This window comes from Psittacula echo, assembly GCF_963264785.1.
Source record: "Psittacula echo genome assembly, chromosome: 11".
NCBI classification, from domain to species: Eukaryota; Metazoa; Chordata; class Aves; order Psittaciformes; family Psittacidae; genus Psittacula; species Psittacula echo.
This window is the reverse complement of record NC_137746.1, coordinates 17,256,858-17,271,021: the sequence shown is the minus strand read 5'-3', so window position 1 is coordinate 17,271,021 and position 14,164 is coordinate 17,256,858. Positions and strand designations below refer to the sequence as shown.

The 14,164-nt window shown below is 37.5% G+C and overlaps 1 protein-coding gene across 1 annotated transcript in view; it reads left to right on the top strand.

Annotated features, from left to right (window-relative positions):
- Window positions 1-14,164, top strand: part of DOCK2 (dedicator of cytokinesis 2) — a 167,788-nt gene that overhangs the window by 19,548 nt on the left and 134,076 nt on the right. The window contains exons 8-21 of the mRNA XM_080627460.1: window positions 1,263-1,417; window positions 2,021-2,102; window positions 2,595-2,730; window positions 3,318-3,393; window positions 4,389-4,465; window positions 4,815-4,940; window positions 5,802-5,926; window positions 7,419-7,517; window positions 8,814-8,886; window positions 8,975-9,078; window positions 11,212-11,395; window positions 11,498-11,595; window positions 13,122-13,211; window positions 13,467-13,567. Coding sequence (XP_080483586.1) covers window positions 1,263-1,417; window positions 2,021-2,102; window positions 2,595-2,730; window positions 3,318-3,393; window positions 4,389-4,465; window positions 4,815-4,940; window positions 5,802-5,926; window positions 7,419-7,517; window positions 8,814-8,886; window positions 8,975-9,078; window positions 11,212-11,395; window positions 11,498-11,595; window positions 13,122-13,211; window positions 13,467-13,567 — 1,526 coding nt within the window. The remainder of the gene's footprint in view (window positions 1-1,262; window positions 1,418-2,020; window positions 2,103-2,594; window positions 2,731-3,317; window positions 3,394-4,388; window positions 4,466-4,814; window positions 4,941-5,801; window positions 5,927-7,418; window positions 7,518-8,813; window positions 8,887-8,974; window positions 9,079-11,211; window positions 11,396-11,497; window positions 11,596-13,121; window positions 13,212-13,466; window positions 13,568-14,164) is intronic.

Below are 14,164 nucleotides of genomic sequence, written 5' to 3'. Positions count from 1 at the left end.
GATGCCATCCAGAGGGACCTCGACACGCTTGTGAGGTGGGCTGATGCCAACCTGATGAAGTTTAACCATGCCAAGTGCAAGGTCCTACACCTGGGTTGGAGCAACCCAGGCAGAGCTACAGTTTGGGCAGAGAAGAGATTCAGAGCAGCCCTGCAGAGAAGGACTTGGGGGTGTTGGTCGATGAGGAAATGAACATGAGCCGGCTGCAGTGTGCGCTCACAGCCCAGAAAGCAACCGTATCCTGGGCTGCATCAAAAGGAGCGTGACCAGCAGGTCGAAGGATGTGATCCTGCCCCTCTACTCTGCTCTCGTGAGACCTCACTTGGAGCATTGTGTGCAGTTCTGGTGTCCTCAACATCAAAAGGACATGGAACTGTTGGAACAAGTCCAGAGGAGGGTCACGAGGATGATCAGGGGATGGAGCACCTCCTGTATGGAGACAGGCTGAGAAAGTTGGGGCTGTTTAGTCTGGAGAAGAGAAGGCTGCGTGGAGACCTCAGAGCAACCTTCCAGTATCGGAAGGGGGCTATAGGGATGCTGGGGATGGACTCTTCATTAGGGACTGTGTGTTCAAGTCCAAGTTGGATAGAGCCTTGGGTGACATGGTTTAGTGTGGGGTGTCCCTGCCCATGGCAGGGGGGTTGGAACTAGATGATCTTAAGGTGCTTTCCAACCCTAACTTTTGTACAATTCTAAGCAAAACAGCTAACTAAAAGAAAGTTGGGCCGTTGTGACACTTGAATAATACCCATGACAAATCTGGAAAGCACTGGAAAGCACCTTGTGAGTTGCTCTTATCAGTGTCACTGAAGAAGTCTTGTTTCCCAGTCATCAAAATGTCATTAACTGACAATATAAGGAAAATGAAACTTGGTAATCTCCAACAGATTGTGTTGACTTGTTTTAAAAATGCGTAAAAATTGCTCTAGGACATCAAACAGTTAGTAGCTGTTCCTTGGTGGTTAAAGTGGGATGTAGGTAAAACTTAGGAGCCTATGTCAGAGTCAGTGAACCTCCTCAGCTGTGTCCTTATCTCAGCATGTTACTTGTTTCCTCTTCAAAGAGGTATATTTTCTTTTGCTAGTGCTCCCAGCATTCTGAAACCCTATCACAATGTGGATAGTAGGCTTTCTGGTGTATCCTACTGTGTTCAGACAACATGTCTTCCAGGCTTTTAGGCTTGCCTCTGTAGGGACAGCTTGATACATTTTGTCTTTACAAGTGGTAGTAATGTAGCTAATTCTTTTCCTTTTTCTGTGTAGTCAAAGGATCAACCAGATTATGCATCATACTCCCGAATGTCTTCATCCCCCACCCACAGTCTGTATGTCTTTGTGAGGAATTTTGTTTGCCGAATTGGAGAGGATGCAGAACTCTTTATGTCGCTGTACGACCCCCTGAAATCAACAATTATAAGGTAAGCTTTCTTTTTACTGCAACAGAGTAGCAAAAGGACCTAGCCAAAATGAAGCAAAATCGCTGCCAACATGCTAGTAATGCAGAGGATATGTAAATGAAAGGAAGAAAACCCAAAAGAAAGAGAAGTGTGGGCAAATCTAGTTGTTGGTGGCTATTAACAAATTCCAAGATGAGGGATCCCAAGTAGGTTGATGGGAAATTCCTGGGCTGAGCATTTCAGAATTTAGGAGAAACCTGAGAAAGCTTCAAAGTTGAGTGATTGTTCTTGATGGGTGTCCAGAGTGAAGTACTGAAATGGAGTGAAAGGGATAAAATGGAATTAATTTATGAGTTCAAAGATAGATTAAGATTCTATTGAGTATTCCTGTCAAAAAGATTATGATCACAGTAATGTTTCTTCCAAAAAAGGTGCCATCCTGTCTTGTGTTCAAATTATTTTGTATAGCATTCTTCTTGTCTGTTTAGTCTGGCGTTAGATTTAAACAATCACCAGAGACTGCTGTCTGTTATGCAACCTTTGTTACGTACTGTGGGTCTTGATGTTTCTGAAAGGGAAGAATTTGTAAGTCCCATGACAACAAGATATTTATCTCTGAAACAGTGAGAACTACTTGGTGAGATGGGGGAGCAGAGGCTTTCCAAAGGAAATTGATATGCTCAACAATCTTAAAGTAGTATTCACAGTAAGTTTTCTCCCATTTATCTTGTTTTGTTTGCAAATTGGCTTGTCTTTTCTCTGTGGTCACTGTCAGAACTCCTGAAGATTGAGCAAGGTGAAGAAAGAAGCAGAAGACATCTTAGCAACAGAACAAGATGACCAGTCACTGGGTGCTTTAAGGCAGAGAATGCTTCAGTGACCTTTCTTGAAACCAGTTTGCTGCCTCGCAAATTTACTGTTTACTTGATTGTTATTTTTATCTGCTGTACCTCTTGATTGCTACTATTTTCTCTGTGTTTCTTACCTTGTATTTTCTTCAACCTTTACACTGTCAGGTTTTCCATCCTTTCTGTGAGCTCAGTTTGAGTGTGTTTGGTTTTTCTTTCTTTTTTCTTTTTTTTTTTTTTTTAAATCCATTGATTACTGAGGCTCTCTTTATTAGTGGAGGTCCTGTTTAGATTTCACAACTTGCTTCTGCCTCAACTAATCCTTCAGTTCTTTTTCATTTGTATCTTAGGATCTTGGAAGTAAAGACCTTAGCCGAGACAAAATTTATCTAGTTTGTCAAATAGTCCGAGTTGGAAGGATGGATCTCAGAGACAGTAACTCAAAGAAATACACACAAGGACTAAGACGGCCCTTTGGAGTGGCAGGTAACAGATGTCTCCTGTGCTGACTATATCTGAGATAGGACCCAAGTAATACTTGTCAACGCTGGACCGTAGTATTCTGACATGCCTTGACAGAGATTCAAAACAACCATATCAGTTGTCTTCCATATTTGATTTTTTTAAGGCCATAATGACTGCACATACATTAGCATTCTCAGGTCAGAAATGTGGTTTTGAATTTATTTTGCTAATAATTCCTACTTACTGCTATGCAGTGCAAACCAAAACAGTGCCAGAGGACAGTAACAGAATTCTTTGCAGATAAAATGAAACCACAACTGTGTCCTAAGAGCACCACCAATGCATTCATACCTGTATTCATGGGACTAGACCAAAAGCAGTCTGAAGTAATTCTCCCTTTACACAATGTCACGTCTGTAGTGTGGACTTTGTGCTACATGTTCTGCCCCTAAGGACTACCACTATTGAGCTGCACTGCTTGCTAATGGAAAAAAAATAAATCCATATTTAGCAAAGCACAAGGACATTAATGTACACCACGTAGAGAGAAGAGGAGCTATTTTGTGATGCTATTATATGTTTTGATGATTTTTCTGTTACTCTTCTAGTTATGGATATTACAGATATCATAAAAGGAAAAGCTGAAAGTGATGAAGAAAAGCAGCATTTCATTCCTTTTCACCCGTAAGACAGTCGCAGATATCTTTTTTTTTTTTAAACACACAAAAATATTTCTATGTTTTTGGCTATAACAATCATGAAATGTTTCAGAAAAAGTAGTTTTTCTTTTTAAGAACTTCATGATTTAATAGTGCTAATGATTTAAGTATCATTTTAAAAGGCATTTAAGACTTAACGGGGTTACATAGTATATTAAATGAATGTATATTTCTATGAATGTGCTCCTGCAGACAGCTGGTCCTGTTTAACAAAACCCGAGTAAAACAGTTATACATGCTCAATAGAAAGCTTTCATATGGATAACTAGTACTTTGTACGTGATTCTGGCTTGGATTCGGGAAAATTCTGTGTAAAAATTGGGTGTCAGTTAAAAAGTAGTTGAATTGTCACACGTAACTGCCTTTAAAAGAAATACCAGGCCAGCTGCCTGACAATATGATTTATGATACTTGCAGATCAAATGGAGACATGCCAGTATTCACTGGAAACGTATTTATGCATTCTACATAGCAGTGATGCTCTGTCAAACACAAATTTAATTCTGCGAGACCTGTGCATGGCACACTCTCCTATTGTTCCACTTGTTTAAAATTTGATTCACCACATTTGTTATGTAAGAATTTGTTTCTCGTTGCAAAAGTAGCTGAAAATGGTTTAAGTTCATTTGTTCATCAGGCTGCTCATCAAAGAAAGAGGACTGGAGCAGCACGTTGGTGAATGCACTCACCTTGTGCATGCCTACAAAATAAGCTTTCATATTGTCACTTTGTCACAAAATGTTGTTCATAAACTTGCTGACTGAATCTTTTTCACTTCAGTGGGCACATAAGTTTGATGTGAATGGTCTGGAACTGGGAGTGAGAGTTATGAAATTACAGAGTGTATCACAGTAAGGTCAAGTACTGCAAAGTGAACTGAGCCTATCTGTCACTTCTGTTTGAATGGGGTTCGATATATTTAGCACTTATTCCTAGTAGAAATTATTGTTTCTCCCACAGGGTAGTGGCAGAGAATGACTTTTTACACAGTCTCCTAAGCAAAGTCACTGCATCAAAAGGGGACAGTGGCGGACAAGGTAAAGTAGATTTGTTTGTTTGATTTTAAGTAACAAGGTATTTTTGTGGAACTTCGTTTTCTATGGTTTACATTTTAGAGATGGTCTTTGTTAGAGCTGTACCCCCACAATGGAGGTTGGTCAACTTTAATGGAAGTGAAGCAGCATGACTTTGTGGCAGTATCTTATTTAAATTGCTAGCTACAGCTTTGGATTGTAGAACTTTCAGCTAAACGAAGTAGAGGAAGTGAGTTCTTATCCCAATTTTGATGGGTGTAGGAGACAATCATCTGAAGACAGATTTTTTCCTTTTTTTTTTTCCTTGCCATGAATGTAATCTTTGTTGTTGTTGTTATTTTTCTCTCAATAGGTCTCTGGGTAACAGTGAAAATGCTTGTTGGAGATGTGATTCAAACTAGAAAGGACTATCCACATCTTGTAGACAGAACTACAGTTGTTGCTAGAAAGCTAGGATTTCCTGAAATCATCATGCCAGGTAGGAGGTGCTTTGTTCTGTAGCAGGAATGGAGTTTTTTTCTCCCATTCTCTCAGGTAGAGAGCATCAGCTTCAGTCTTATTTACTGATTTCTGTAATGGGTAACTCTGAGACTCCTTTGAATTCGCTCTTCATGGTAAGTTTTGTTCCAGTGTTAGAGGCTTATATAATGTACTTAAGTTCTTGGAAAGTATTTTCTAGTACTGAAACAGAAACCCAAAATTATGACAGACAGGGATAATCCTGGCTCCTCGTACATAGCTGCTTTTTTTTTTTTTTTGTCTTCTAAATAGATTCTGGTGGATGCTTACTTGAATTTTAAATTAACCTTATTTTTATTGCAATTTATCACTGTCCTTTAGTAACAATAAACATAGGAGTTCACAATCTGTTGGGGGTTTTTTTTTGATTTGTATCTTCCAATTCAAGTCACTGTCTGCAGCGCTCCTTTATGAAAACAAACCAAACCACCATGACACTACCCATGCCTCCCTTCAAGTCAAATCTCTATTCCTTTAAAAGGCGTAGTGATTATTGCAGAGGAGAAACTTAAAAATGTGAAGGCTCCTCATGAAAGAGAGCTGTAGATCTGGGAAAGATGAGTGATGGCATCATCAGCCACCTCACCGGCAGGTGTCAGTGCAGGACGAGAATTGCCTCGAGTCACTTTGTGGATTCTCATTTGGTTCCTTTCACATCGCGGTGTCTGCTTAGCTAAGAATAACAGCTGAAAAATTAAGTTCAGGCGGAGAAAAATGGATTTTTATCTGTTTCACCATAGAAAAAGTGGTGCTCTTCAGGTGACCCTTTGCTCTCACAGCTTTTCGTTGTCTTTTTTTAACTTCTCAATTTCTTGTGTAGGAGATATAAGAAATGACATTTACATTACATTGCTATATGGAGATTTTGATAAATACAATAAAACAACTCAAAGAAATGTGGAAGTGATAATGTGTGTCTGTGATGAAGAAGGAAGAGTGATGCCAGTAAGTTTTCTTTTTCATGTGTGATGGACATAGATACACGAGTTGCATTTTAGAAGTAACACTGAATTTTCTATAAAAATACCTTTGTACAAAACCTTACAGTTCCCTCACGTGTGACATCTTGTGACTGAGAAGTTTCATGGTGTTTAAAGTGGCGTATCTGTTAAAGTCTTATAAATGTCTTGCATTAAACGGTACCAAGAAATACCATCGAATGACCTATTTTAGCTGTGTCAAGGAACAAATGCTGTTTCTGACAAATCTGCATCTCCAGGGTTTTTCCTGTGGAAGTTCCCAGAGGAATGCAATTTGCCTGTTAAGATGTTAGAAGTACCATTTCTGCTATATAACAAACCATTGATTTGTGCCAGGAAGGCTGTGTCATTGTCCCTTGAATGAAGTACATAGCCAATAACTAAATTAGTGACAACAGAGGACTGTGGACACTGTGCATATATGACATAAATATTTAGTGTTTTCTTGCTTGTCTAATTGCATTTTAAGGAATTTTTGCCTTTTCCTCAGGGTGTTTTAACACAAGGGGGATTTTTGGCCTTTCCTTCTCTGAGCTTTATGCTATTCATTAAATAAGTATTGAAATCATGAGGGTGAATTCATAAGGACACTTCTTGAGATGAAATGAAGATGGAGTAACTCATTGTGGTTCAGGACTTACTAAAATGACTTTATGAACTACAATTAAATGCTTGACCTTAAAGGTATCTTTAAAGCTTGAATGAAGAAAATCCTAAACCCATGTAATGCTTGGAGTCCACAAGACATATTGTAACCCTGATTGCAAAACACTTCTTATATCTGTGAAAACATCTAACCACATGACTTGCATGTACAGAAGTTAACTCTGTTAAACTGACTTCAGTGATCTCTGTCTATTCGCAGGTTATATGCTTAAAACACATATCAAATATTTCTTACAGAAATTAACCTATTTGCAATGCATTAAATATTGTATTCCAGTGTTATACATGTTCAGTTCTACATGAACATCTTTTCTCCAAATACTAGGAGAAAGTGGATTTGTCACTTTGTCTACGAACTGAAATATATGTTCAGTTCGTGCTTGCTTTCTGTGAGTAATATAATATGCCTTAGACATGTTACAGCAACAATTTTGAGAACTTAATTGAAATGCTGTTGAATGCAAATAATAACAAAAGTAAATGATTTTCCCTTTTAGCCTAAAAGCCCAATAAATTCAAACCCATGAGTTCATATTAATTTCAATGTTTCTAATTATCCATAGATCAAAACAGGTACATGTTCACTGAACAGCAGCCGGCTGGCTGTGCTTAGGCATCAAACTAGCTTCAGCTGAAGAGCTAGCACAAGATTTACTGTTGCAAGTAAAAGGCATTTTGTTCCAAGTGAATGTCACAGAATCATTCAAACAAGTCTCTTGGTTGTGCTCCATTCAATGATTTGCACAAGGTAATGAGCCACTAAGCGCTGTTTCTTCTCTCCTTTTTGTAAGAATGCTGTTTGCTTGGGAGCAGGGGACAAACCCGTGAGTGAATACAGATCAGTTCTCTACTATCAAGTCAAACAGCCTCGTTGGATGGAAACATTGAAGGTATGGTGTAGATACTTTCCACCTGCCTTTTTCTCTTCATTTCTTTTTACCTCATACAGAAAGTTGCCAAAACCATAAAAATTGGTCCTGACTGCAGCTGTAAGGATGGAGCCTTGCTCATACGTCAGTCATTAGAGATACATGGCTACTGAGGCTGAAAATTTGGCCTAGAAAACGATGTTAGGATTTTGTTTAGCAAAATAAATGAGGTCCTCTTAGATAACCTTATGTCCTAACATGGCTCATAAAAAATGAAATTTGCATTTGTTCTATTGCAGTGAGACAATGGGCATGCGGAGCTCCAGTTGCATGATTAAACCCACAAAACTCCCAAACAAACAAAAAACCCATACAACCCATATACCTCCTCCCCAGTATTGAGACTAGAGAGAAAAAAAGCTGTCTTGGTCATATTTTGAGGCACACCAGTGATTATCTAATCTGGATTTAAAGTCTTCGACTGGAAAATGCTCCGAAGCTTCCAGCAGTTCTTATAAAGCATGTCTCAGGCTTGCTAGCAAGTATGAATTTATTTTTAAGATGACTGTGGAAAGCAATATTGTCATGTATGACGAGCCTGTAATTATTACACCAAGGTGTGTTGCTGAGATTGGGCAGGACAGGGAGGGAATGGAAGTTGGAACAGAAACTTATTTGTTGCTTTGAAAACATTGAGCCATTCTGGTCATTGCTTACTGTATTAGTTTTAAACATTAACAAGTAGTTAATGTGAAGGAGTGTTATGCAGTAAGGTTTTTAAAGGGAAATTGTGAATGAACACAAAGAAGTACAAATCTAAAGTTTCAGAACTATAAACATGATAATGTGAAAGTTTGTTCTTATGCAGTTGAGCTTTTTTATGTATTTGTTATAATTGTACCTAATTTTTTTCACTCAAATATTCATACCTTTTTCACCTGTTTATTAAATTGGTTGTCAGTTTATGTGTATGAAATAGAAGTTTCACAGAGCATAATTTGGTTCAGTTAACAGGGTAGATAATAAGGCTTCAATGTGATTATTTTCTAGCGTACAAGCACCTGTGTGTTTTAACTCACTGAGTTCAGTGCTTCATTTCTTTGGTGGTGCTAGACTTTGAGCAAAGTCTAACAGGTAATTGCTTATCAGCCAGCACTTCTGCTACTGTGAACAGGCTCAATAGTTTTAAATGGGCTGTGAAAGGCATGGAGCCAGCAGAAGTGGTGCTTATTTGTTCTAAAATAGGAGCTGGTTGGATGTGAAACCGGCTTCTGCCTCCCCCATAACTGTACTGGTTATTTTCTGATTTTAAAAAAGGTAGCAGTCCCTATTGAAGACATGCAAAGGATACATCTGCGCTTCATGTTCAGACACAGGTCATCTCAAGAGTGTAAGTAGGGAATTTTACTTTAGTGAATATTCAGTCATTAATTATTAATTTATTAATTTCAGTCAACAGAAAATATTTTTCTTTGTAGCTAAAGATAAAGGAGAAAAGAATTTTGCAATGGCCTACATAAGACTAATGAAGGAGGATGGAACAACTCTTCAGGATGGCACCCATGATTTGTTAGTCTTAAAGGTATGGGATCAATTTTTTTCTATCCCCCACGACACCTTTTTTCACACTGTTGTGTTTGACTGCGTTGTTTAATTTCTTAGTGAAGAAATTTCTATTATTCTGTCAAAGAGAAATATGGTTTTCACCTGAACAAAAAAAAAATAGTGTAACTTGCTCCATGGTGAGTAAGCATTGTTTTAAATTGTAATGAGGCAGAGACGGTTTCTAACCACAATGAGAAACAGTTACTCTTCCTACTATTTTTATGGAAGTTTGTGCTTTTGGCCTTCCGTAGTATAGAAGAAATTATGCTAAAGCTCAGTACCTGGAAGGGGGAGAGGGGGAAGGGAAATGTTTTGATTCATTTAGAATCTTTGTCACATGAATAATCAGGCAATATAATCTTAGAGAATTGGTTGTTTGAAACTGCTCTGTGTAGTTACTCAGGTACAAAAGTGGAAGTTCCAGGAATCTGATTGAAATCACTTCCAATACAGAAGAAATTTTACTTATAGGTATTAGTGATCTTTTCAATAAGCTGGTTTGCCATAACATTAATGGCAATAGAGATGCATACGACTAGATCTAGTTTAGATAGTGCAACAAAAGTTTATGGCAGTGTAATAGTATTTATTTTCTCTTCATTGGTACCAACATTGATAAATACTTAGACCAGAAGGAAAATAACAGTCACATTGTATGACTGTGTAGTTAATGTTGGTTATGAAATTCCATGTAATTAATTTCTGCATCAACCCAGTAATTTTTCTTTAAGTGACACCATAGATGAGAAATGCTAAATGGAGTTGACCTAGTTTGTTTGGGAGAAGTAGACAGATTTTCTGACATATGTTTGCCTATTCTAGTATTAAGAACAGTAACTGTAAACTCTAAAAGTTTCAAACAGTTATACATCTGGCCTCTCAAAATAAGTAATTTGAAAACTGTGAAGTTTAAACAGTGTACTTTATTTTTACTGCCTTCAGGCGTTGAATCTTTTTGAGAGACTTTTGGATCAAAATGTCAAGTCTTTTCTCTTCTTTCTGTCTAGCTTGTCTCAAAAAGAAGGAGTCAAGGTTTTTCTTTGGGTTCCAAAAATTCTGAGAAGTAATTATTTGGCAATCTTGATACCATCATAAGAGTTAGTAATGCTGTCTTGCTGCATAAGGATTTTGCCTTTGTCTGTCTAGGTCTCTATATAGGCAATTTTAAATCTTACTTATCTGAAGTAGTCTGCACATCTACACAATCGGTCACAGAACTACGGAGTATTATTCTAGATCATGGTTTCTGCAGCTCCTTGTTTATGCACAGTTGTAGATGAAGGGTCTGCAATTGAGTCAGATCTGTGACAGTGCTTTAGGTTTAAGTGACAGCTCTTAAACTCATTGGGGGAACTTTACTGAGCAGGGTTTCTGAAGAAAAATCGTATCTCTAAGCACCGAGTATGATTTTTATTGTCTTTGTCTAAAAGCTGCTTTCCTGTCTGCAGTATGAATCAAAAATTGAGATGAAAAATAATCTGGGAGGGCTGTGGCATGCAACTTAATGAAATAAAGGGTGAAAAATACCTGTTGGTTCTCTGGTTTTGTACTGTTCATTCTACTGAACAGCATAAAATCTGTGATACCTGTGTCGATTACTGCAGCATATTGTGTAATCTAAATACAATTTTACCGTGCTCTGATCTTTGATAGTGCTGCTGTTCTTTCCCTACACTGTCCTATTTTCTTCTTAAATTGTATACATACATCATAACTGTATTGTCTATATCCTGTGTACAATGTTGAAGGTCATGCTCAATAGTCTATTCCATTTTGTAGCTATTGACATTTTAATGACAAATCAGCTCTTTTACTGTGATGCTGATGTCACACCTCATAGTTCCTTATTGCACCTAAAAACTACATACCTTTATAATTTCAATGGAGTATTTTCCCTGCATGTTCATTGCAGCCTTTCTTCCTGACTAACATCGACTCTTGGTTTACCTGTACTGAATCATGTTGGGACTTGGGTATTCTTTGTCCTTTAGTTCATGTATTTAAAGCCTGTAGGAACAGAGCTTTTTGTTTATTTCTTATGAAGTACAACATAAATCTAATTTTAAATCCAGTGTGTGAAATATGTAATAAATGCTATGTTGTTTTTCAGGGGGACAGTAAAAAAATGGAGGATGCTAATGTTTATTTGACATTACCTTCTACACGTCAACACATAGAAAATAAAGGAGCAACCATAGGCAGGAACTCGAGTATTGCAGGGGGGCTTTCAGTAAGCTCACGAGATGCATTTTATATTTCAACTCTTGTTTGTTCTACAAAGCTAACTCAGAATGGTATGTATCTTCTAAACAGATAGAAGCTTTAGAAAGCAGGCATTTGTACAGATGATAAATCACATCTTAAATTTTATTGTCTGTCCATTTATTTTCTTCTAGTGGGGTTACTAGGTCTCTTGAAGTGGCGTATGAAGCCAGAGCTGCTTCAGGAGAACCTGGAAAAACTGAAGATTGTGGACGGAGAGGAAGTTGTGAAGGTATATCTCTATGTAGTTATTTCCATAATGGTTATTCTTCATGTCCTTTCGTAGCATGACAGAAATAAAATGCTGCATAGTTTCAAAAAGAAAAAAAAAAAGGAATTGAAGGGTCAGCTAAGTAAAGATAGGAGCTTAAGGCAGCCTGTCAATTATACTTTCTTTAATGAGTGTCATTCAGTGTAATGCCTTTGTTAGGGGCAGTTTGCAAAAGATGTGAGCATTAGAGGGAGGGAGCAAGGAAGCAAGCACCTGGACAGAATACTTTATAGTGTAGGCCATCTTTTTTCCTACTTAATGCTCCCAAACGTCTCTTGTATTGGCTACTGTTAGACTATGGAGATTTGTGAGATTACTAGTCAAATCTGCCTGCTTTCACTGGTAAGTAACTTATTAGGATTTTTTTCTGCTTTCTGTTGGTTTATTTTGCTGGAAATTTTGTGCATGAATGGAGAGAATTCAATGCCAAGAGTATTATTTTAAAGTTGCTGCTTTGGTCAGGTGCTTGCATTTATGTGAGAGGTAAACTTCAATTTTGAGCATGCACAGAAAGTCTTATTTCATAGAAACATAGAATGGTTTGGATTATAAAGGGCCTTAGGATCATCCAATTCCAACCCCTGCCCCATGGACAGGGACACCTTCTACTACCCCATGTTGCCCAGGGCTCTGTCCAGCCTGGCCTTTGAACACTGCCGGGGATCAAGCATTCACTACTTCTTTGGGCAGCCTGTTCCAGTGCCTCACCACCCTCACAGTAAAGAACTTCTTCCTTATATCTAACCTGAACTTCCTCTATTTAAGTTCAAAACTTGTTAGGATTTAAAAACTTGATAGGGTGTGAAGGCAGTAATGGTAAAATATTTTCCACAATCTCTGTACAACTGTTTGCTTTTTTCAATCTGAAATGTCACAAACTATTCCTACTGCTTTGTTCACAGTTCTTAATGTTAATTTACATGTTCATATAAAAAATATACTATTCACCCAATGAAGTGCTTTGTTAAGGTAATGAGAATGTAAATATGAACAAAAACTTGTTAATATTTTGGAAACTGGCAGATACTATTGCATTTGTGTTATTCTTCAAATACAAGCATTAGATGTCCCTGGAGAGAAGGAAGGAGGAAAGAGAACTTAAAACAGAAAAGAAGAAAAAAGAGTGAGCTTTGAATCAGACCACTGACATATAAAGTGTGTTTTTAATCATCGTGTATATGTGACAATAGCAACTACTACTCAGTATTGCTAAGAAACTAGGAATACAGTTTTAGATAGTTATGTCATTTATATAATATTTTAAGCTTTTCCATATACTTTGAGCTAGACATTTATTATTTCCTGCTCATGGTCTGAGGATGTAAGCTCTTAAAAATAAGGAAACTAGAGCCTAAGTCCTTGGGAATGTTTTCGGAATATGACATTTCAGTGAAGGCCTTTAAACTTCAAACTTGAGAGAAACCAGGTCTACTGAGAACTGACAGGTTGTACTGGCTGCCAATTTGTCTTTTCATGTTGTTCTATAGTTTCTCCAAGATACGCTGGATGCCCTGTTTAACATCATGATGGAACATTCCCACAGTAATGAATACGATATTCTTGTCTTTGATGCACTGGTAAGAATCAATATTGAAGGATTTTATTTGTCAAAGTCAAGAACCCTGTATTTTTGAATGGGCTATCAAGATGTTTATTTCAGGGAATGTTTTAAAATCTCTACGGAACAGCTGGAATATTACTATTTTCACAGAAATGTAAATTTGTTTTAAAACTCCTAAATAATAGATTGTAAAAAATATTTCAGAAGATTAATATTTAACGTTTAAAATATGTCTTTATGAAAAATGCTGATTATGTCCACATCTGTTTAGATCTATATCATAGGGCTTATAGCAGACCGTAAGTTTCAACATTTTAACACTGTTCTGGAAGCGTATATCCAGCAGCATTTTAGTGCAACGTTGGCATACAAGTAAGTTTGTTTTCTTTGATTTCTCTTTTTTTGCTGAATCCATCATCACATTAAGCAAAGTAAATCGTGTTTGTGACTTTTCTGATATAATTTATGGTGACTGTTGTTTTAATGCTGCCATTTGCTTATCTGGAAATAAACCTGCCTCTGAGAGAGAGATATGATTATGTGTAGAGTTGACTGACAGATAGTAATTAATTTGTAGTTAAATGATTCTTTTGGTATTCATTTTCTCTTGTCTGAGCACTTCACCTGTATGCTGTCAAATTTGTCAAAATATACTTTGCAGTAAAGCCCTTCTCTATATTCTTGGCCTTGGAATGCCTTAAGTGAGGACTTGAGGATGTCCTTAACCTGTTTGTAAAGGTTTCCATGTCCTCTTTTACAGCAAACAAACTCATGGGAGGAGAAAATTGTCTGGGAACTGCCAAGTCTTCATGTGTAGTTCACAGTTAGCTGCTGCACCAGGCAGATTTCAGTGCGCTGAACTAGAATTTGGGTATTTGTTATGTGGTCTGCTGTGAACTGGAGTCTGAGTATTTGTTACATGGCCATGGCAGTGAGCAGGTGGACAAGCTTGTGGTGGGGTTTAGTTCC